Source organism: Scyliorhinus canicula, chromosome 15 (genome assembly GCF_902713615.1).
Source record: "Scyliorhinus canicula chromosome 15, sScyCan1.1, whole genome shotgun sequence".
Lineage (NCBI taxonomy): Eukaryota > Metazoa > Chordata > Chondrichthyes > Carcharhiniformes > Scyliorhinidae > Scyliorhinus > Scyliorhinus canicula.
Genome location: NC_052160.1, coordinates 74,580,624 through 74,605,561, shown reverse-complemented (window position 1 = coordinate 74,605,561; position 24,938 = coordinate 74,580,624). Strand labels below are relative to the sequence as shown.

The following is a 24,938-nucleotide window of genomic DNA, read 5'->3' as shown; positions in this document are numbered from 1 at the left end:
TATTTGAGGCGGGACCACCCCATGGGTGAGAGTCCGAAGTCCCACCTCGTGCCAATTAACCTGCTTTGGAGCTTTCAATTGCTGTGGGGTTACAGGGAAAATCTTGCCCATTGAGTACAAATGCAAGGGATTTATGCTAAACCTTTACAAAGCACTAGTTTCCATGGCCATTTCTGGGCACCACTCTTTAGGAAGGATGTCACGAAAAGGTGCAGAGGAGAGTTACTCGGTTGGTATTAGGTATGAAAGACTTTGGGCTGGATTCTCCGATTGCCGACAACGAAATTGCGTTGGCGATTGGCCGGAGAATCCGTTTTTACGCCGAAATGGGGGGCCGGTGCCGTTTTTCAGATGCTCCACCTCTGAGGCCCTCCCCTCCAATGCTCCGCCCCTGATGGGCTGACTTTCCGATGGTGGTGGCGCGTGTGCTCTCAGTTTTTGGGTACCTCGCGTTGTGACTGCGGACTGTGTCCCGCGCCGCCACAACGTTCTGCTGGCCGGGGGGGCTTCGGCGGAGGCTGGTGGGGGCTGGTCCGGGAATGGAGAAGGGAGGGTTACGGGGGGGGCACTATCTGGCAGGCCGGGACGCGGGTGGCCGGCGCCATGTTGTACGGCGCAGCCACCGCTGCCATGCGTATGCACAGCCATGGAACCGGCAATTCTCCATCTGTATCTGCAGGTAAAGCTGGGCTTTACGTGGCACGGCTGCCAGCCCCCCACTGGGAGGAATATTGGTGCGGGGACAGCGCTGACTTTTTGTTTGTTAGACTAGACACATGGGGTTGGATTCTGAGCCTCCGCGCCAAAATCGTGTTTGATGCAGGGGCAGAGAATGGTGCACCGAACCGGAACTTAGGACTGATGCCGCTGCCGCGATTCTCCGGTCCCCGGAGAATCGCCGCGAATTGCGCACATGCGGTCTACGCAACGTAGTTAGGGGGCCATTGACTGAGGGCCCCCCTGCGATTCACTTAGTTCAGGAAAGTCCAGATAGAAACACCTGCGTTTTGAAGCTGGAGTGGGACATAGCCCCATTATTGGAGAATCCTGCCTATGCTGCCGACATAGTCTCAAAATCGGAGAATCCAGCCTTTAATTGTATCAATAGATGAGATAAACTGTGGTTATTCTCCTTAGTCTTGGCCAATATTTATTCCTCAGTCAACATCACGACAACAATCATCTGGTCATTATCACATTGCTGTTTATGGGGGTTTGCTGTGCACACAGATTGCTGTGCTTCATGCAATGCAACCTTGTCCAGCACGTGATCTATTTTAGTATGATGCCTTTTGTTTCTGTATTTCTTTCCATCTATCCTTGATCTCTCTTCTTGCAAGGACTCATGGGAGCAGACGTGGGCACTCCTAGCCACTTTCCCATTGGTCCCCAGGAATTAGATGCCAAAATTGTAAGGTGGGATGTTGGGTGAAAATTTCAGGAGAGATGGAAAGAGGGATTTGTGGTTACATTGTATTTCAACCTAGAAAGTCTTGCTGTTGTGGTTAATCCAGAGCCATGGATACAAACATTTCCAGAAACTGTTAACATCAGCTGGTCTAAGGAAAACTAGTTGCTAGAGCATGGGGCTGGAAAGGAGTTGGCTGTTTATAGTTAAGAGGTTGTAGGCTGTCCAGAATTGAATCAGGGAGAATGGTGCCTGAAGCTTTACTATTGATAAAAACAGGTAAATGTTTTACAATGCCTGACAGTCGAAACTTTATCCTTTTACACACAACCAATAACAAAATTTAATAATAGATGACTAGTCATGCAATCCAGTTAGTTCCATTCTCGTGCGTTGTATTTATGTGGTCCTGCAAGATTTCCTTTCAAATGCCAATCCAATTTTCTTTTCAAATCGTTGATCATCTCTCTTTCGCTATCCTTGTGGGCAACGAGTTGCAGGTCAGTGCCACGCAGTATTAAAATGTCTTTCCTCACATCCCCCTTGTATCTCTTGTCCAAAACATTAAATCTGTGCCTTCTGCTCTTTGTGCCACTCATTTACAACAATCAAATCTCCCCTCGCTCCAAGGCGAATAGTCCCCACTTTTCAAGAAGGATGGGAGCGATAAACCATGGAATTACAGACTGGTGAGTCTTACGTCAATGGTAGGGAAACTACTGGAGAAAATTCCGAAGGAGACCATTCATTTACACTTGGAACGGCTTACACTTGATTAGGATAGTCAGCGTTGCTTTGTCACAGGGAGTCATGCCGAATGAATTTGATAGTTTTTTTGATAAAGTGACTGTGTGGATGAGTCTGCACCGGCCCTTGGAAAGATCACCCTACTTAAGCCCAGGTCTCCACCCTACCCCCTAACCCAGTAACCCTACCTGACATTTTGGACACGAAGGGGCAATTTAGCATGGCCAATCCATCAAACCTGCACATCTTTGGATTGTGGGAGGAAACCGGAACATCCGGAGGAAACTCGCGCAGATACGACGAGAATTGCAAATTTCACAGACAGTCGTCCAAGGCTGGAATTGAACCTGGGTCCCTGGAGCTGTGGGGCAGCAGTGTCACTGTGCCTGCAGATCCCAGAAACTGGCAGAGCAGGTGAATAGGGTAGTTAAGATAAATAGGATACTTAAGAAGGATTATGAGCCACTTGACTTTATCAGTAGTCGCGTAGAATATAAGAGTAAAGAAGTTATGTTGGAGTTGGACTGAACGTTGGTTAGGCCACAGTTGGAGTACTGTGTGCAATTCTAGTCACACCTGAGTGATTGCTCATAGTAGCTGTAGCTTACAGAATTGTTTTTTTTAGTGAATTTTGTTGGGCAGGTTTGGTGCAATATCACTTGGGAAGAAAGCTTATTTTATCTTTAAAAATGGGCTTCTTTCATATGATTAATGAAAGCGTATTGGAATTTGAAGATAATGATTTACCAAGTGATACTGAACAACTTAACTAATGTGGCAGGAAATTGACTGATCCAATTATCATAATCTTGTGATTTTTTTTCAGGTGCTCAATTAATGCTTCTGGTAAACACTATCATAGTTAGTGTGAGCTCCATCTGTTGTCAAAATATTAGTGTTGCAATTAAACCAATAAAACCAAATGTAGCTAATAATTCTGATGTTGGGAAGTGGTCTCAAACAAATCATAAATAAAGCCTTTCCAAGTAACTATATGCGATCTCTTAACTACTGACATTCTGCATTTGTAGGAACAGGAACAAGCATCTTTCCTGTTGGGTGGAGCAGCTAGTCAGATGAGAGGGGAATATACTGGGATGTGTAAGTATTTGTGTGCAGAGTAAGTTCTAATTGCATGAGGATTATCTTTGAAGTTGATTTGTGTTTTTCTAGAATCCATATGCACTTTAATAAAATTCCATTGCACTTTTCCTTTCCATCAGATTTGTCTGGCTTAGCAGTACAATACTGCAGAAAGAATTTTGTTTAGATTTTCCTCTGCAGTGACTTTTCTAATGGAATAGCCTTCAAGGCAACATCTTTCCGTGCCAGTTCTTCCTGTGCACTATAATTTCAAATTTATGGCTCGATTTGCATCCTCCAGTCACCGACTGCCTGCAAGAGCAGATAAAACTTGTTGCATTTTATGATATGGTGTCTCACTATGGAGGCCGGGGTTCATTCTACCTGGGGTTGCTAAGCCCACAAACTTTATGATGCGATGTTACTCTCGCAAATTGGCAATGAAGCCACTAACCTTTTGCCACAGGGGAAGGAGGCCCATGCACAGCATGATACATGACTATTGGAGGCGTTAACATACCACATCTGGCATAAAAGTCACACAGCTACATGACGGTGGAAGAACTTTACTGAACTCTTCAGCGCAGCCACAAGCAGATCCAATTTACTGTGTTGAAGAAGTAACACGGGCAACAACTGGGTGAAAAGGAAGTGGGGCTCTGCAACATGCTTTCCCCACCTGCTGCTATTTCCACCTAGTAGGTGTGGGTGTAATAGTTACAGAGCTCTGTTCCCAGTATGAGTGGAAGCAAATATTCTGGACACATTTTTTGGATTGGGAATTTGCTGTCCGGCTTCTCTGCCTCAATTTCCACTGGTTAACGCAAAAGCTAGTGGATTCCTGGACCAGATAATCTAACAAAACAGAGAGGGAGAAAGATTTTTGGATTTGAGTTTGAGAGTGGTCACTCCTCTAACACACACGAAGAGTGACAACTGTCCACAGGTCGGGAAACAAGTGACAAATCCAAAGGTCGAGGGAAGCAGGGAGGAAGAGGCAAAAGCAGTAAAATTCAAACAAAAATGATCCTTTCCAACACATTAAAGCACCTCTCTCCTTTGGGACGATGCTGACTCTGGGACCATCAAAGGAATTGTAATGGCACGAAAAACCGAACAGCGTAGAGGGCTATATAAACTATTCAGTTAAGAATGCAATAGTAATTGAAGGGTTGGACATTATCATTCTCTTTTAGCCTGAGAGTCTCAGGTTTACTATCTCTCAGGAGCTGGAGTAAAAAATATTTTGAAAGACCTGGCAAGAGTCATGAGAGTGGTCAGCCAGTGCATCTAACGATATCATACAGAAAAGCCCTAAAGACACACTCAAGGAATTTAATATTTGAAAATTGGCTCTAGGGAAAGACCTTGCTGGCAATCTTTGGGTGACTTCTGTCATGTGCTAGAATAGGGAAGGATTGGACATGCCTAAAGAGTTGTCAGAGGGTTTTCGTTTTCTAGTTTCTTGGTATCAGTTCTTGAAACGGTAGTTCAATTAGAAAGAGAAAACATTAGCACAAAAACAAGGCTATCGGGCAAATTTTAGATGAGTACGAGCTATTGGAACTGAGAAGAGAAATGGGTGCACAGAACCACAGGTCAACAATGTTTTTTTTTTAAAAGCTGATTGAATGGTGCAGAATAAATACAGAGAACTAAAAGAATTACTTCATGTTTCAGGAGGAGAAATAGAGCTTTGAAACAAATTATAATTAGGAGAAAGAAAATTTGACATCATTTTAATGAGATAAGAGAGGAGATACAAGAAGAGGATCTCCAAGACGATGGGAAAATAGGTCAGAAGAATTGTTAAATGTGCAATGCTTCCCCTGAGAGGACCGGATAGTGAGTTCGTAGAAGATACAAAAGAAATAGGCAAGGAGAGTTGAGAAGTACTTTAATATCAAAAGAGAAGGGTATCTGGGAGTTATGAAATCCAGAATTGGCTAAAAGCAAGATGAAATGTATAAGGGAAATATCAGAGAAGTTTGTGAATCCTGGGGAAGGTAAAGTGCCACATGGATTTCCTGAAGAAGTTGGAAGGAGAAATAGCGAAGGCCCGAAGAATTATATTTCAGAACTCCATCAAATATGGATGTGTGATGGAGGACTGGAGTCTGGCCAGTGGAAGCCCATTTTTGAAAGAGATGCAAAGCTAGTTTGATTAATTACAGGTCAGTTAGCTTAACATCACACTCTAAACCATCACACTTGGAATATTGCGCATAATTCTGGTCGCCACACTACCAGAAAGATATGGAAGCTTTGGAGACGGTGCAGAGGATGTTTACCAGGATGTTGCCTGGCCTGGAGCTATACATAGAACATACAATTTACAGTGCAGAAGGAGGCCATTCGGCCCATCGAGTCTGCACCGGCTCCTGGAAAGAGCACCCCACCCAAGGTCAACACCTCCACCCTATCCCCACAACCCAGCAACCCCACCCAACACTAAGGGCAATTTTGGACACTAGGGGCAATTTATCATGGCCAATCCACCTAACCTGCAAATCTTTGGACTGTGGGAGGAAACCGGAGCACCCGGAGGAAACCCACGCACACACGGGGAGGATGTGCAGACTCCGCACAGACAGTGACCCAAGCCGGAATCGAACCTGGGACCCTGGAGCTGTGAAGCGATTATGCTATCCACAATGCTGCCGTGCGATGTAGAGAAGCTGAATAGACTCGGACTGTTTTCATTAGATTGACGGAAGTTGAGAGGTGACCTAATAGAGGTCAACAAGATTATGAGACGCATGGATAGTGTGGCTGGGCAGGCACTCGTTCCCAGGGCGGAGGGGTCAGTCACCAGGGGGCATAGGTTTAAGGTCTGTGGGGGAAAGTGTAGAGGAAATGTGTGAGGCAGGTTTTTTTATGCAGAGGGTGGTGAGTGCCTGGACAGTGTTGCCAGGGAAGGTTTTGGAAGCAGGTACATTAACAGCATTCAAAAGACATCATGACTAATATATGAATCGGATGGGTGTAGAGGAATACGGCACAAGGAAGTGCTGAGGGTTTTGGTATCGTGACCGGTACAGGCTCGGAGGTCTGTTCCTGTGCTGTATTGTTCTTTATTCTTAATATCTAAAATAGAAACAGCCAACAGGAAATGAAAATTGTCCTGGAAAACATGCACAAGTTCTGAGCTTTATCTGTAAGGTAGTGGAGGTAAGTTAGTGGAGGAAGTGCAGTGATTGTGTGTTCATGGACTTTTGGAAATCCTTTAGAGAAGATAGTATAAAAATCTTGGAGAAAATTGACACATGTGGAATTAGGGGAAGGGAAGCATGTTAGAAGAAAGGAAATTGCATTGGTATTAAAGGCAGTTTTTTCAGATTGTTTGAAAGTCAGTTCATTGTGTACATCCATGATTTGAACATAGGACTAGGTGAAGTAGTAATTGTAGGCAATATCACAGTAATTTTTCAGAGTACCTTTATTGCAGTAAGCCTACTTATGACACTAATAAAGATTATACTAAAATAGTTCTTGGAACCAGCTGCAAAACGATATTGATAAGAATCATGGAATCCCGACATGTGCAGATGGAAGCCATTCGGCCCAGAAAGTGTAATGGGCTTAAAATGCAGCAGAAGGAATTCAGTAACAGTGTGCGAATTGTAACTTTTGGATTCATGGAGGGCTGTACGATGTAGCAATGCAGAGATTTGGGTTTTCAGGTCACAAAATATTAAGAGGATAAAGCCACAAAAGAAAGTGATTAGTATACAGGATTTATGACTATTTGTTTTTAAAAGGCCATAGCTGGAGTATTGTATGTAGTTTTGAATATAGGAAAGATGTTGAAGGAATTAGATTCATTAAAAATGTATGAGAAATATAAAAAATAAAATTAATAGAGCTATGTCAGCCATGACTCAGTTGGTAGAACTCTTTCCTCTTGGAGTCATGAGGTTCTGGGAGCAAGTTCCACTCCAGGGTTTAAGGACAAAAATCAAGGTCGGCACTGAAATGCAGTACTGAGAGAGTGCTGCACTGTTGGACATGCCGTCATTCAGATAAGACTTTCAACCAAGAATGCTCCCTCAGGTTAGTAATATAAAGATCCCCGAGCAGCGTTCGAAAGAAGAACGAGGGTGTTATCACGGATGTCGTCGCCAATGTTTATTCCTCAACCAATAGGTTATCTGACCATTATCACATTGTTGTTTGCTGTGCACATATTGGTATTTCCGACAGATTAATAGTGACTACATTTCCATTGCCTGGAAAGACAATGTGCTTTGAGACAGCGGATGATTGTGAAAAGTGTTATATAAATGTCAAATTGCAGGGTGTTCTGAAAGAAATGTTTCAAATAATGGCATATGGGATAGAGTAGATATAAACAGACTATTTTTTGTGGTTGCCCTAGAATGAGGAGACGTACATATAATATTAAATGCAAGAGATTTAAGGCGTAGAGCATGAGATTTTTTTTATTTTACAGAAGGTTGTCAGGCTGTATAATATGTTCCCAAAGTTAATGATTCAGCAGGGAGTACATCATTTAAGGATGGATTCGGTAGACAGCTGAAGGAAAGATTGATAAAAGGATATAGGAATTGGACAGACATCTGAGTTTAGGACTCCTGCTTGTGCAGAGAATGAACACCAGCATGACTGGTTGGGCTCAATGCTCTGTCTCGTGGTGTAGTTCAACATAAGTCTTTCTTTAAAAAGTGTGTTGATCTGGCATAAAACTGAATTTGCTCCATCTTGTTTACGAGCATGTATTTGCAAATTAACTTACTTTGTCATATAAACTTGAACTTTCTCTCTTTAAATTCTAGGTGTGCAGCTAAATTTTGCTGTTACTTGGGGAGATTCCCACTACCTTGGGTTGACTGGACTCGAAGTTGTGGGCAAAGCTGGTCAGGCACTACCCATCACAATGGAAAATATTGAAGCATCACCAAGAGATCTAAATGAGTTACCAGAATATAATGATGACAGTAGGACATTAGACAAGTATGTACTATTCATTGACTCGATGTGAAAAATAATTTTATGTAGAGAGTGCTTTTTAAAATACCTACTCTGGTGTTTATAAATTTTAGATAAAGCTAGGGTAATCCAAAAAACGTTCCACCAAGATCCCTAGCAATCTGTTCCAAGTGGCACAAATTTCCATTTAAGCTTATGTCGGGGGCTGGGAAAAAAGTTGTTCTTTGTACCATTGCCTCAAGAGGGTTCACACCCAAGTCCTACTCCAGGCGTTGAGCACAAAAATCAAGGTTGACAATCCAGTACCAGTGTTTAGCTCACTGAGCTAAATCGCTGGCTTTTAAAGCAGACCAAGCAGGCCAGCAGCACGGTTCGATTCCCGTATCAGCCTCCCCGGACAGGTGCCAGAATGTGGCGTTTAGGGGTTTTTCCACAGTAACTTAATTGAAGCCTACTCGTGACAATAAGTGATTTTCATTTCATTTTTTCATTTCAAGAACAGTACAGCACAGGAACAGGCCCTTCGGCCCCCCAAGCCTGAGCCAATCATGGTACCTGCCTAAACTAAAATCGTCTCCATGGAGTCCATATCTTTCCATTCCCACCCTATTCATATATTTGTCTACATGTCCCTTAAATGCTGCTATTGTACCTGCTCCCACCACCTCCCCAGGCAGCAGGTTCCATATATTTACCGCCCTGTGGGTAAAAAAACTTGCCTCACACATCTGTTCTAAACTTTTCCCCAGGCACTTTAAACCTATGTTCCCTAGTACTTGACTCTCCTTACCCTAGAAAAGAGAATCTGACTATCCACTCTGTCCATGCCACTCATAATCTTGGAGACCTCTATCAGGTCGCCTCTCAACCTCCATCGTTCCAGTGAGAACAGACCACGTTTATCTAACCTCTCCTCATAGCTAATGCCCTCCATACCAGGCAACATCCTAGTAAACTGCTTTTGTACCCTCCCCAAAGCATCCACATCCTTCTGGTAGTGTGGCTACCAGAATTATACACAATATTCCAAATGACGCCGAACTAAGGCCCTGTACATCTGCAACATGACTTGCCAATTGTTATATTCAATGCCCCGACCGATGAAGGCCAGCATGCTGTATTCCTTCTTGACCACCTTATCCACATGCGTTGCCACTTTCAGTGATCGGTGGACATGCACTAATGGAAGTGCCATCTGCTTGCTCGGGTGGATGTAAAAGAATCCATGGCTACTATTTTAAAGAAGAGCAGGGGAGTTCTCTCCAGTGCCGCGGGTCTTCAGTCAACATTGCAAAAACTGGTTATCTGGTTATTATCACATTGTCTTTTGCAGAAAGTTTGCTGTGCACAAACTGGCTGCCACATTACAATAGTGACTACATTTCTCAAATATGTAATCGACAGAAGTTGATTGTAAAAAAAAAAGCACTGTAAAGTCTTTTTTTTAGTTAGCTAAGATTTGTTTTGATCTATATCCTGAGATTATAAATTAATGAGACATTGATTTTAAACTAGTGTGGTTAACGCAAATCCATAATATGCACTCATAGGCAGACTAACAAAAACTTGCACATTTTGCCAAAGGCTCTAAATTCCGCAGGTTCTCATTAATGGAAATTCTTCCCTGTTGAGTGAATATGGAATTAATCAGAAAAGCATAGTTTTTAATAATGCAATCATTAATTTATTGTGTGGGAGGGAAGAGGAGGGAAACTCTTACTTTGTAAACAATTGTAACATGTGTTTTGAGCGCTATAAAAATCTAGCATTTTAAAAGCCAGAAATGCCTGCCACCTCTGATGAGAAATGGACATTTAAGCAAATGGTGGGAGCAGAGAGTCTGTGAACATCAACATCCTCAACTCTGATGAAGCTCAGTGCAATAGTGCAAGAACCTGAAGGTAGAGTGGTAAATTTAGGATTCTACTGCACTTCGTCCTAATGATCCCACCATTAAAAATTCCAGTTTGGATAATTCCACTTTACTTTAAAAGCTATCTTAATGTGCTCAGGCACAGCATAGGATATCAGCTCTAGTCACATTCTGGGTGTGGTGTCAGAGGATGTGCATCACAGCTACCTACTATCCCCAGCCAACGTGCTGCAGTGTCTACTTGACGGTGTGCAAGGCTACCAGCTGCACTCTACATACACAAAATCAGTTGCATCCATTCCCCTGATTACCAACCGATCTGCATGCTTCCAATCATCCATAAAGGATGGAAGATGTTATCCATCAACTGTGCCATTGAGAAACACTTGCTCACTGATACTTAATTCTGTCACCAGTTCTCTGTTCCAGACCTCATCAAAGCCTTGATCCAGCTAGACAGGTGAGCGTACCTGATCTGGACATCGAGCCTAAATTGTTAAACATTCAGCTGCTGTTGTATAAAAAGAGTCAAAGGTTCTGCTCCTTTTCCACAAACACCTTTAATTTACTTCAACAGACTCTGCACAAAACTCTAACATCACATCCCCTGACACAAAGGCCACCTGAAGCCTTTATACATAGTCAATTATTGGATACTTAACATAAATGAGACAACTAATTGGAATGTCTCTTAACCCATTACTTAACAGTTTCCCCTTCCTTGGAGAAAAAAAAATTATTAGGTGAAAACAAAATTACAAGAAACTCAAAAACACACACGCAATTTCCCCCCTTCTCTTTTGTTTCCACAAAAACAGTCACAGAAACCCTAACCCTTCATTAACAATATCCAAAAGTCTCTGTGTGCTAGCCCCTCTTTTTGTAAAACAGTCTGACAATTGATAGCTACTGTCGACCCATTTAATTTTTGCTATTTTCCCTCTGTCCAACATTTGCTTCAAACTTGCGATGTCTATCGTTAACCTTTTTTCATTGACACTTTATGTAGAGTGCACATTTTCCCACAGGGATTTATTGTCAATGTGACATTCAATAGGTATGTTACCCAAATCCCCTAATCCCAAAATTTGTATCAATATCTGAGACATACAAAAGGCCATATCCACCACCTCTACAAGGCTGGACATCTCAGCAGCTAAAGTGCTTTTAACCACTCTCCTTATTTTCTTTGCTTCCCACACAAGAGGGCAACATTTACCATTGTTCCCCAAAAGGAAAATTATAAAACCTCCTGAGCTTGAAACCCCATCGCATAGGACGTATCACTATAAACTATGAGTTTCAAGTGCCTACGGTCACCTAAAACCGGGAACGTTAGAACACACTCCTGCATTTTTAGTTTGACCAACGCTTTATTTGCTCTTATTATGTCTTCCACTTTGGGATCATTCATTTTTGTACTCCACTCTAAGACAGCAAAACTCACGTCCTGTCTAGTCTGTCTACCTAACCAATTCAGTTGCCCAATTAAACTTCGCAGTTGCTCTTTTTCCATCTTTGAAACCATTGTGTTTTTTTGTGAAACCCGCCCACGACTAATTGCTATTGGGCAGATGCTTCCAAATAAGATTGCTGACGTAAAGTTGCCCCTAACTTAGTCTGTCAGATTTCCAGTCCAATATATTTAAATGCACCAGAAGCCTGACTTCCAACCCTGAATTCTTTCCTCAAACCAGAGATTACAATAGCTTCGAAATCACTAATCCCACCCCACAAAAAATCACCGATATGCATCATAAAGATGCCAGAAAGATTTCCTTTATAGTGCCATAGCCTAACTTTAACAAAACTGACCTTAACAAAAAGTACCAAACTTCCAGAGTACCCCTTCTGTGTTGGCTGCCTCTTTAGGAAGACGGAGAAAAATGTCTCTCTGGAGCTGGTGCCCCATGCAAAAAGGCAGCTTTTATATCTATAGATTTGCATTCCCATGCCTTTGTGGCTAATAGAGCCAAGAAGATCTTTAAAATAACCTTTCCTGCTGTAGGTGAATCTACCCTTAAATCCTAATCTTCTAAGTTTTCTTCAAATCCCCTTGCCACAGCCTGGCCTTTGCCTTATAAGTTCCATCCGGAAGAACCTGATCTGTGGAATAGAGCTCTTTGTCCCCGATCCGGTACTTCCATGTATACCCCAAATTCACTCCAACTATGCAGTTCTTGCTGTTTGGCATCTGTGATAACTTTTTCACCTAATTTATTGGAAGCCACCAAAATCTCACGTGCATGTGGGCTTCTACTCCTATTAGTATTCGTAGTCTTACTCATGTTCCGAGATCTTGATAAACTACGCTCCCTTTCCCGCCTGATATCTCGTTCAGTACTGCTATTGCTTAATCTTTCCCTTCTGCTGTGGGATGTTCTTTCAATAGTTCTCGACCTTTTCCTGCGAACCTGTTCACTATCCGAACTGACACTGCGTTTCTGTGCTCTCGATTTTTGAACTTTGTGTTCCCAATCCATTGTCTTGACTCCCTCCCCTGGATACTGTACATTCAACCAATGTTTATACTTTCCAGTGGCCTTCCCTGGTCTACTAATAACAGTTGCATCCTTCCATTGACTAGACCCTTCAGGCAAGTATGTCACTTTTGTACCAACTTTTGGCAGTTGTCCTTTAAGAAAAATGGCCAGTTCTAATTCATCAGAAGTGTTGTGTTCCTCCACAGAAACCCTGTCTATATCAGTTAACTGGTCCTCAAAGTTCTGTAACACATGCGTACCAGATGACTCTGGTTCCTCGTCATGTCTGTCTGCTCTGTCTAAATTTGAAAATTTGTAATCTGTACCCATTATCCTTGATGAATGTACCCTAACAGTTTGATTGCCATGTTGCAAAATAATTGTTTTGCCATCAATTCCTATGATCTTCCCTTGGCCTTTCCATTCATTAAAATAGTCTCTCTTATAGTATACCATGTCTCCTTGCTGAAAAATGGTATCTGATGGCCGTAGATTATGTCTTAAAGCTCTGTGAATTCTTTCAGAGACTTCTGCTTCCAAAAAAGCTTTTCTACTGCTATGTAATGCATTTAAATGTTCAGCAAAGGAAAGCTAATTGTAGTCCTTTCCCAAGCTGGAGGCTGGTTATCTAAAATGGACAGAAGTTTAGGATTTCTACCAAAAACTAATTGATAGGGACTATAGCCCCCCAACCATCTGCAATGAATTCTTTGCATGTATCACCCATGCTAAAGCTGAATTTAACTTGCAGTTTGGTCTACCTGCCAAAATTTTCAGGAGCATGTCATCTATTACTGCATGGTTTCTTCCAGGCACACCATTACTATATGGGCTTTCCGTAGCCGTATTCATAACTGTGATATTCACATTTTCACACATATCCCTAAACTGATCATTAGCAAATACTCCCATTGTCCGTAAGGAATTTTGCCGGTGCGCCCATTCCTGTCCCTACCCATTTGTCCACGATTTGATCCAGAATTGCTCTCTTTTCTTTACTTCGTACAATCGTTGATTAACTAAATATGGTTGCTAAATCTACAAAATTCAAAATAAATATATTATTGGCTTTATCCCAGATCTTGAGGCCAATGGCCACAATGTCATTAAAATCCCTGGCCAAAGGTAGGGTGATTATCGGTCGTGCTGGTGTCCTTCTGTGCTTCCTACAAACTTCACAGCGATCACTAACCCATTTTATCGGTTTTGTATAGTCTTCATCCCTCACCCCTGCAACCTTTAATAAAATTTTCAGCCTCCAAGGAGACGGATGCACAAATTGTCTATGCAGTTTTAATACAACAAGCTTTTTATCAGCTAAAGTCCCATTTTCAACTGCCATTAACACATCCTTAACAACTGTACTTGAAATATTATTTGTCAGTAATGGAATACAATAGTGTCCCGACTGTGTAAATTGTAAGTCCACCGTTCCCAAAAACTGTTGCCTTATCCTGTTCCATATCCAGTTTCATGTGTGCTTTCTTCATCGACGGTCTGCTCAGAAGAGCTAATGTCTGAGCTAATGTGGGCAGCACGGTAGCATGGTGGTTCGCATAAATGCTTCACAGCTCCAGGGTCCCAGGTTCGGTTCCCGGCTGGGTCACTGTCTGTGCGGAGTCTGCACATCCTCCCCGTGTGTGCGTGGGTTTCCTCCAGGTGCTCCGGTTTCCTCCCATAGTCCAAAGATGTGTGTGTTAGGTGGATTGGCCATGCTAAATTGCCCGTAGTGTCCTAAAAAGTAAGATTAAGTGGGGGGGGGGTTGTTGGGTTATGGGTATAGGGTGGATACGTGGGTTTGAGTAGGGTGATCATTGCTCGGCACAACATCGAGGGCCGAAGGGCCTGTTCTGTGCTGTACTGTTCTATGTTAATGAAATGATTCACTCCCGCAATATTGTAAGGGATCACCATTCTGTTCAGCGACTTCAGAGTATTATCATCCCCAAATCTGAAACTTGTGGAACTTTCAAATTCCTTAACCTTGTTACGATTTTCAGCATTCAAGGAGTCGAAGTAGCATTTTAACCAGTCAATTCCACACACAGCATCCGCTGTCCAATGCAGCACAATTGAAGAATTCTGCAACCAACACCCTCATTACCAGCGTAAAACTGCTTGTTAACAGGACAGTGCCTTCTTTCTGGTCACTATCTTTTTTCACTTCTGTGTCATGTGTCGCTTCAAACACTCTATTATAACGTGTTGGGCAGTTGAAAGCATAATGGTATTGAGAGTCACATCGAAAACATAGATTTATCATACCCTGGGCATTTCTGGGGTTCATCTTCCTATTGTAGGTTCTAACTGGGTTTCTGTCTTCACACTTTCCAGGTCCTAATCTCCTTCTATAGTCTTGGAACCTGTTTGTAGCCATGCGATTTCGCCATCCTGTTAGTAGTGTGTCTTCCATATTCTGCTTTATTGCAGACTGACCTATTTGGGTCATCAGAGCCATCGGAATCGAATGTTTCCCCAGAAACCTTTTTAAAGCTTCTGTCATCTGATCGAATCAGGTATTCTTATACACAAACTGAACTCCTGTGAAAACCAGGCGCCTATCCATGTTGCTCACTCTAGCACAGTCAAGTAATTTACAGGCCAACACAGACTGTGGAAATTCCAGGTTGTGTTTCTACAGCCTGTCAAATTCCATTATATCGTCTTCCATGGAGAATTTCTCTATTTTCCGGAACCAATCAAAATCCGACCATGCTTCATACACACTTAACAAGTCATCCTTTTTATAAATCTTATCCATATAACCTAATAGAGTCTCCAGACCTCCTTCTGAAATGAAAATGAAAATTGTTTATTGTCACAAGTAGGCTTCAATGAAGTTACTGTGAAAAGCCCCTAGTCGCCACATTCCGGCGCCTGTCCGGGGAGGCTGGTACGGGAAGAGTCTAACTCTTCCAACTTCAGCTCAGAAAACACTTTGCTGGATTTTACTGTCATAAGGTAAAGAAGAAGCCAATGCCATACCTTGTTTTCTCTTTGATGTGGCGATGCTGGCGTTGGACTGGGGAAAGCACAGTAAGAAGTCTTACAACACCAGGTTAAAGTCCAATATGTTTGTTTCAAACACTAACTTTCGGATCACTGCTCCTTCCTCAGGTGTTTTCTCTTTCCCAAGGCAGTTACCTTAGTCCACATAACTACTGCACTTCTCCATTGATTGTAAGATCCCCTTTCAGAAAATGGGGGGGGGGGGGGGTACTCATATCCGGCCAGCTTAATCCTAGGTTCAGCCATATATCGTTTTTTTTTCATCTCACTCACTCCTTTGGTTTGGTCTTGAAAAATTGTATCTTTCAACCCTTCACACTTGCACAGCAGCCATGCTCTGCTACCATTTGTTAGATATTTAGCTGCTGTTGTATAAAGAGTCAAAGGTTCTGCTCCTTTTCCACAAACATCTTTAATTTACTTCAACAGACTCTGCACAAAACTCTAACATCACATCCCCTGACACAAAGGCTACCTGAAGCCTCTTTACATATCAGTGTCAATTATTGGACACTTAACATAAATGAGACAACTAATTGGAATGTCTCTTAACCCATTACTGAACATAAATGGCCATGGCAAGTAGGAGCCCCATTAGAATTTTTAAACTCATCATCTGTTTGCTGCTTTTTGTTGCCTCCAAATGCTGGACCTCACTCCCCAGTTCTTCCATTGTCCCTACTCTCCGGCTTCCCCCTACGAACTGACTTCCCCTCGCCATCTCTCTGCCCCTCCTGTTCTTACCATCCCACCTTGTTTCCTTAGCCAGTAGTATCACTGCTTCCTATCACTATGGCAGCATAGTGGTTAGCATCACTGCCTCCACAACACGGACCCGGGTTCAATTCCGACCTTGGGTTTCAAAGTTGCAGGAGTGTACCGGCAGGAAGGAAGGTGGTTTAAAGTGCATCTACTTCAATGCCAGGAACATCCGGAATAAGATGGGTGAGCTTGCGACATGGGTTGGTACCTGGGACTTTGATGTTGTAGCCATTTCGGAGCCATGGATAGAGCAGGGTGAGGAATGGTTGTTGCAGGTGCCGGGGTTTAGATATTTCAGTAAGCTCAGGGAAGGTGGTAAGAGAGGGGGAGGGGTGGCATTGTTAGTCAAGGACAGTATTACGGTGGCTGAGAGGACATTTGATGAGGACTCGAATACTGAGGTAGTATGGGCTGAGTTAAGAAACAGGAAAGGAGAGGTCACCCTGTTAGAGGTTTTCTATAGGCCTCCGAAAAGTTCCAGAGATGTAGACGAAAGGATTGCAAAGATGATTCTGGATAGGAGCGACAGTAACAGGGTAGTTGTTATGGGGGACTTTAACTTTCCAAATATTGACTGGAAACACTATAGTTCGAGTACTTTAGGGTCCGTTTTTGTCCAATGTGTGCAGGAGGGTTTCCTGACGCAGTATGTAGATAGGTCAACGAGAGGCGAGGCCGTATTGGATTTGGTACTGGGTCATGAACCAGGACAGGTGTCAGATTTGAAGGTAGGTGAGCACTTTGGTGATAGTGACCACAATTCGATTACGTTTATTTTGTGATGGAAAGGGATAGGTATATACCGCAAGGCAAGAGTCATATCTGGGGGAAAGGCAATTATGATGCGATGAGGCAAGACTTAGGATGCATCGGCTGGAGAAGAAAACTGCAGGGGATGGGCACAATGGAAATGTGGAGCATATTCAAGGAACAGCTACTGCGTGTCCTTGATAAGTATGTACCTGTTAGGCAGGGAGGAAGTGGTCAAGCGAGGGAACCATGGTTTACTAAAGCAGTTGAAACACTTGTCAAGAGGAAGAAGGAGGCTTATGTAAAGATGAGACGTGATGGTTCAGTTAGGGCGCTTGAGAGTTACAAGTTAGCTAGGAAGGCTCTAAAGAGAGAGCTAAGAAGAGCCAGGAGAGGACATGAGAAGTCTTTGGCAGGTCGGATCAAGGATAACCCTAAAGCTTTCTACAGATATGTCAGGAATAAAAGAATGACTAGGGCAAGAGTCGGGCCAGTCAAGGACAGTAGTGGGAAGTTGTGCGTGGTGTCCGAGGAGATAGGAGAGTTGCTAAATGAGTATTTTTCGTCTGTATTCACACAGGGAAAAGACAATGTTGTCGAGGAGAATACTGAGATACAGGCTACTAGACTAGAAGGGCTTGAGGTTCATAAGGAGGAGGTGTTAGCGATTCTGGAAAGTCCCCTGGGCTGGATGGGATTTATCCTAGGATTCTCTGGGAAGCTAGGGAGGAGATTGCTGAGCCTTTGGCTTTGATCTTTGTCTACAGGAATAGTGCCAGAAGACTGGAGGATAGCAAATGTTGCCCCCTTGTTCAAGAAGGGGAGTAGAGACAACCCCGGTAACTATAGACCAGTGAGCCTTACGTCTGTTGTGGGAAAAGTCTTGGAAAGGTTTATAAGAGATAGGATGTATAATCATCTGGAAAGGAATAATTTGATTAGAGATAGTCAACATGGTTTTGTGAAGGGTAGGTCGTGCCTCACAAATCTTATTGAGTTCATCGAGAAGGTGACCAAACAAGTGGATGAGGGTAAAGCAGTTGATGTGGTGTATATGGATTTCAGTAAAGCATTTGATAAGGTTCCCTCCGGTAGGCTATTGCAGAAAATAGAGGCATGGGATTCAGGGTGATTTAGCAGTTTGGATCAGAAATTGGCTAGCTGATAGAATACAAAGAGTGGTGGTTGATGGGAAATGTTGAGACTGGTGTCCAGTTACTAGTGGTGTAACACAAGGATCTGTTTTGGGGCCGCTTCTGTTTGTCATTTTTATAAATGACCTGGAGGAGGACGTAGAAGGATGGGTGAGTAAATTTGCAGATGACACCTAACATCGGTAGAGTTGTGGACAGTGCGGAAGGATGTTGCAGTTTACAGAGGAACATAGATAAGCTGCAGAGCTGGGCTGAGGGGTGGCAAATGGAGTTTAATGCAGAAAAGTGTGAGGTGATTCATTTTGGAAGGAGTAACAGGAAGACAGAGTACTGGGCTAATGGTAAGATTCTTGGTACTGTGGACGAGCAGAGAGATCTCGGTGTCCGTGTCCATAGATCCCTGAAAGTTGCCACCCAGGTTGAAAGGTTTGTTAAGAAGGCATACGGTGTGTTAGCTTTAATTGGTAGAGGAATTGAGTTTCGGAGCCATGAGGTCATGTTGCAGTTGTACAAAACTGTGGTGCGGCCGTATTTGGAGTATTGCGTGCAGTTCTGGTCGCCGCATTATAGGAAGGATGTAGAAGCATTGGAAAGGGTACAGAGGAGATTTACAAGGATGTTGCCTGGTATGGAGGGAAGATCTTACGACGAAAGGCTGAAGGACTTGAGGCTGTTTTCGTTAGAGAGAAGAAGGTTAAGAGGTGACTTAATTGAGGCATACAAGATGATCAGAGGATTAGATAGGGTGGACATTGAGAGCCTACTTCCTCGGATGGTGATGTCCAGCACGAGGGGACATAGCTTTAAATTGAGGGGAGATAGATATAGGACAGATGTCAGAGGTAGATTCTTTACTCAGAGAGTAGTAAGGGCGTGACATGCCCTGCCTGCAACAGTAGTGGACTCGCCAACACTAAACGCATTCAAATGGTCATTGGATAGGCATATGGACGATAAGGGAATAGTGTAGATGGACTTTAGAGGGATTTCACAGGTCGGCGCAACATCGATAGCCGAAGGGCCTGTACTGCACTGTAAGGTTCTATGTTCTATGTTGGGTGACTGTGTGACATTTGAACATAGAACATAGAACATAGAACAGTACAGCACAGAACAGGCCCTTCGGCCCTCAATGTTGTGCCGAGCCATGATCACCCTACTCAAACCCACGTATCCACCCTATACCCGTAACCCAACAACCCCCCCTTAACCTTACTTTTATTAGGACACTACGGGCAATTTAGCATGGCCAATCCACCTAACCCGCACATCTTTGGACTGTGGGAGGAAACCGGAGCACCCGGAGGAAACCCACGCACACAGGGGGAGGACGTGCAGACTCCACACAGACAGTGACCCAGCCGGGAATCGAACCTGGGACCCTGGAGCTGTGAAGCATTTATTCTAACCACCATGCTACCCTGCTGCCCCAAACATCCTCCCTGCGTTTGCGTGGGTTTCCTCCCATGGTCCAAAGATATGCGGGTTAGATGGGGTTAAGTAGGGTGCACTTTCAGAGGATCAGTGCAGACGTCTGCACTGCAGGGATTCTATGGATATGGCTATCCTTTTAATCCACCTTTCCTTCTTCTGCAATCTGTCTTTAGCTGCACTTCAAGTTCTGCTTTGTTCTATTCTTACAGTGCCTGCATGCCACTCTCTTTGAGTCTCCTCTCACTGGTTTCCCCCGCTGGCTGCTCCACCCTGCTTTGTTCCCCTTTCTCAATAGGACACTCAAACTATCTCTCATTCCGTTCCCCCTCTATCTACCGCTCTCTCAAACTCCCTTTCTCTGCCTCTGGATATGTGCTCCGTTTCTTGATTTTTCCCAACCAGCTTACTTCCTGCATGTGTATTCTCTACAATCCCCTTGTTTCTCACTCACAGTCACGCTACTTCCTTTCTTTCTTTGTCCCCATGTGTCCTCTCTATCGCCTCAAAATAACACAAAGGCACCTTCTGTTTAATAGATTGTAAGTAGGAAGAATTTTTGGTGTCATCAGCCTCTCCCTAACCACCTCTGGTTCCCCTCAGTGTCACTCCTGTTCTCCCCATCCTTCAGGTAACTGACCGAGATTCCATTTGCTGTTGCAAGTTACGATTGTGGATACAATAATAAAGTCTAGTAGCATAGGATCTACAGGTTCTTTGACCAAGAAACTGTGGTGATACAAAGTAGAAATTAAACCCAACAGATTCTAGGGACTAACTAGTGTCTGGTACTTATTTGTTAAAGGTTGATTGATGGGATTAATGTCACCTCAGAAGATGAGCATATGTGGCTAATTCCTTTTACTTACGGAGATGATCACATCGTCGCAATCAATTTCAATAAGCAGCAAACTATTATTGGACTTCGCTTCTGGAACTATAACAAATCCCCAGAGGATACATATAGAGGGGTGAGTCATTTAATATAATCTTTATTATTGTCACAAATAGGCTTACATTAACACTGCAATGAAGTTACTGTGAAAATCCCCTTTCGCCACACCCCGGCATCTGTTCAGGTACACAGAGGGAGAATTCAGAATGTCCAATTCACCTAACAGCATGTCTTTCCGGACTAGTGGGAGGAAACCGTAGCACCCGGTGGAAACCCACACAGACACGGGGAGAATGTGCAGACTCCGCACAGACAGTGACCCAAGCGGGAATCGAACCTGGGACTCTGGATTAGTGAAGCAGCAGTGCTAACCACTATGCTACTGTGCTGTCCATTTGGAGTTTTATGAATGAATTCTTTGGAGGGTATAAAAGACAGATTTTACTTTAATTTACATTTCAAATTTCCTCATTATAACGGATGGAAGCATGGAACTGTTATGATCATCAAAGCAAATAGACATCAAGAACAACAATGGCATAACTAAGGTTTTTGAATACCCTGTATTGCTAATGTATAAGGAACATCTTTTTCAGTCATTGCTTCACCCCCAACTTCCAAACTGTACCCCTCTTGTGAGGAAAAAGAATTCAAGTACAGCACCCTGCCGAAAGCTAGGTGAAGACCACGATTCCAGCCAACAAGCAAACAAGAAAGAGTCCCATATCTGGATCTTCCCAGTCCCACCAAGTCCCAGGAATTAATATCACACATTGTTCCCATATTTAAATATGCATTGTCCCCAACATATCTAATGGATATGAACCATTCCTCACTGCAGCCTGGTCGATGGGCAGTTAAAATGCTGCATAGAATTTACCCACTCCCAGTGGTCCTAATATTAAGTTGTTATTTGTAGCAAACAGGGGGGACAACCCCCGTCAGAACACAATTGCTGTCGCCTTTAAACATGCAGACAAGGCTCGGGTAATAAAATTGGGATTCGACTGCTATCTTTACTGCCTACCAGCCTCTAGTGATTCCCGCTGAATTTGGGATTGGAGACTGATTACATGCGTACTGATGTGGCGCAGGAGTTAAGATTTCCCAAGTCTTGTGCTGCAAAGGGTTGAATGGTTTCCCTTGTCCCCGTGCACAATACCGATCCCAGGTAAAATCAACCCTGTTAAGGGCATGGCCAATGATAAATACCAAGTTGTTCAAATCCCAGAAAGGAGGCTTGAAACAGCTACTCCGTTTTTCAATTTGTATAGTATGAGGAGCGGTTTGCAATCCAGAGAATGATGTGATGATTTTTATGAAGTGAATGAATATTGAGGAATAGAAGAAAGTAAACTGGAATTACACTGAACTGAGACAATGGTGTTACACTGTATGACAATTTTAAACAGTTCCAAACAATCTTATCTCAACCACCTTCGGAGCTAACTCTCCTCCAAACTGTTCCATAATACCTTCGAGATTTTAAGATCCATACAAATACAGTAGCTGTTATTTGGTTTGATTTAATTTATTATTGTCACATGTATTAGTACACAATGAAAAGTATTGTTTCTTGCATGCTATACAAACAATGCATCAAGAAGGAAGGAGAGACTGCAGAATATAATGTTACAGTTATAGCAAGGTGGAGAGAAAAGATCAACTTAATACGAGGTAGGTCCATTCAAAAGTCTGATGGCAGTGGGGAAGAAGCTGTTCTTGAGTCGGTTGGTATGTGACCTCAAACTTTGGTATCTTTTTCCTGACGGAAGAAGGTGGAGGAGAGTATGCCCGGGGTGCGTGGAGTCCTTAATTATGCTGGCTGCCTTTCCGAGGCAGTGAGAATTGTAGATAGAGTTAATGGATGAGAGGCTGGTTTGTGTGATGGATTGAGCTAGATTCATGACCTTTTGTAGGTTCCTGCAGTCATGGGCAGAGCAGGATCCATACCAAGCTGTGATACAACCAGAAAGAATGCTTTCCATGGTGCATCTGTAGAAGTTGGTGAGAGTCGTAGCTAACATGCCAAAATTCCTTAGTACACAGCACATAAAACATACAGTGCAGAAGGAGGCCATTCGGCCCATCGAGTCTGCACCGACCCACTTAAGCCATCACTTCCACCCTATCCCCGTAACCCAATAACCCCTCCTAACCTTTTTGGTCACTTAGGGCAATTTATTATGGCCAATCCACCTAACCTTTGGGCTGTGGGAGGAAACCGGAGCACCCGGAAGAAACCCACGCAGACACGGGGAGAACGTGTGGACTCCGCACAGACAGTGACCCAATGAGGAATTGAACCTGGGACCCTTCACTGTGACGCCGCAGTGCTGTCCACTTGTGCTACCGTGCTGCCCAAAGAAACTCAGAAGTTGATAGCATCAGAAAGCCTGCACCTTTGACAATGCACCTTCATGCAGTGGTAAACTGCATTACACACTTCGTGTCTGGAGTGGGATTTGAACCCATGACCTGCTATCCCAGAGGTAAGATTGCTACCGCTGGGTCACAACTATCACCCTCTTAGTCTTCTGACTAAGTCTTCACATAGAACATTACAGCACAGTACAGGCACTTCGGCCCTCGATGTTGCGCTGACCTGTGAAACCACTCTAAAGCCCATCTGCACTATTCCCTTAGCATCCATATGTTTATCCAATGACTATTTAAATGCCCTTAATGTTGGCGAGTCCACTACTGTTGCAGGCAGGGCATTCCGCGCCCTTACTACTCTCTGAGTAAAGAACCTACCTCTGACATCTGTCCTATATCTAACTCCCCTCAATTTAAAGCTATGTCCCCTCGTACTAGCCATCACCATCCGAGGAAAAAAACTCTCACTGTCCACCCTATCTAATCCTCTGGTCATCTTATATGCCTCAATTAAGTCACGTCTTAACCTTCTTCTCTCTAACGAAAACAGCCTCAAGTTCTTCAGCCTTTCGTCGTAAGATCTTCCCTCCATACCAGGCAACATCCTGGTAAATCTCCTCTGCACCCTTTCCAATACTTCCACATCCTTCCTATAATGTAGCGACCAGAACTGCACGCAATACTCCAAATGCGGCCGCACCAGAGTTTTGTACAACTGCAACATGACCTCATTGCTCCAAAACTCAATCCCTCTACCAATAAAAGCTAACACACCGTACGCCTTCTTAACACCCCTATCAACCTGAGTGGCAACTTTCAGGGATCTATGTACATGGAAACTGAGATCTCTCTGCTCATCCACACTACCAAGAATCTTACCATTAGCCCAGTACTCTGTCTTCCTGTTACTCCTTCCAAAATGAATCATCTCACACTTTTCTGCATTAAACTCCATTTGCCACCCCTCAGCCCAGCTCTGCAGCTTATCTATGTTCCTCTGTAACCTTCAACATCCTTCCGCACTGTCCACAACTCCACCGACTTTAGTGTCATCTGCAAATTTACTCACCCATCCTTCTACGCCCTCCTCCAGGTCATTTATAAAAATGACAAGCAGCAGTGGCCCCAAAACAGATCCTTGTGGTACTGAACTCCAGGCTGAACATTTCCCATCAACCACCACCCTCTGTCCTCTTACAGCGAGCCAATTTCTGATCCAAACTGCTAAATCACCCTGAATCCCATGCCTCCGTATTTTCTGCACTAGCCTACCGTGGGGAACTTTATCAAATGCTTTACTGAAATCCATATACACTACATCAACTGCTTTACTCTCGCCCACTTGTTTGGTCACCTTCTCAAAGAACTCAATAAGGTTTATGAGTCAAGACCTACCCTTCACAAAACCGTGTTAATCAAATTATTCCTTTCTAGATGATTATAAATCCTATCTCTTATAAACCTTTCCAAGACTTGAAATGAAAATGAAAATCGCTTATTGTCACGAGTAGGCTTCAAGTTACTGTGAAAAGCCCCTAGTCGCCACATTCCGGCGCCTGTCCGGGGAGGCTGGTACGGGAATCGAACCGTGCTGCTGGCCTGCTTGGTCTGCTTTAAAAGCCAGTGATTTAGCCCAGTGAGCTAAACCAGCCCACAACAGAAGTAAGGCTCACTGGTCTATAGTTACCGGGGTTGTCTCTACTCCCCTTCTTGAACAAGGGGACAACATTTGCTATCCTCCAGTCTTCTGGCACTATTCCTGTCGACAATGACGACATAAAGATCAAAGCCAAAGGCTCAGCAATCTCCTCCCTAGCTTCCCATCCGGCCCAGTATTTTCACACATTCCAGAATTGCTAACACCTCCTCCTTATGAACCTCTAGCCCTTCTAGTGTAGTAGCCTGTATCTCAGTATTCTCCACAACAACATTGTCTTTTTCCTGCGTGAATGCTGATGAAAAATATTCATTTAGCACCTCTCCTATCTCCTCGACCTTCACGCACAACTTCCCA

General features: G+C 43.5%; 1 protein-coding gene across 2 annotated transcripts in view; it reads left to right on the top strand.

The window, feature by feature from the left end:
* The window catches only part of LOC119978090 (katanin-interacting protein), a 307,079-nt gene that overhangs the window by 226,684 nt on the left and 55,457 nt on the right, over positions 1 to 24,938 (top strand). For both annotated transcript variants that reach the window (XM_038819487.1, XM_038819488.1), the window contains exons 18-20: positions 3,187 to 3,256; positions 8,035 to 8,212; positions 20,456 to 20,621. In XM_038819487.1, coding sequence (XP_038675415.1) covers positions 3,187 to 3,256; positions 8,035 to 8,212; positions 20,456 to 20,621 — 414 coding nt within the window. The remainder of the gene's footprint in view (positions 1 to 3,186; positions 3,257 to 8,034; positions 8,213 to 20,455; positions 20,622 to 24,938) is intronic.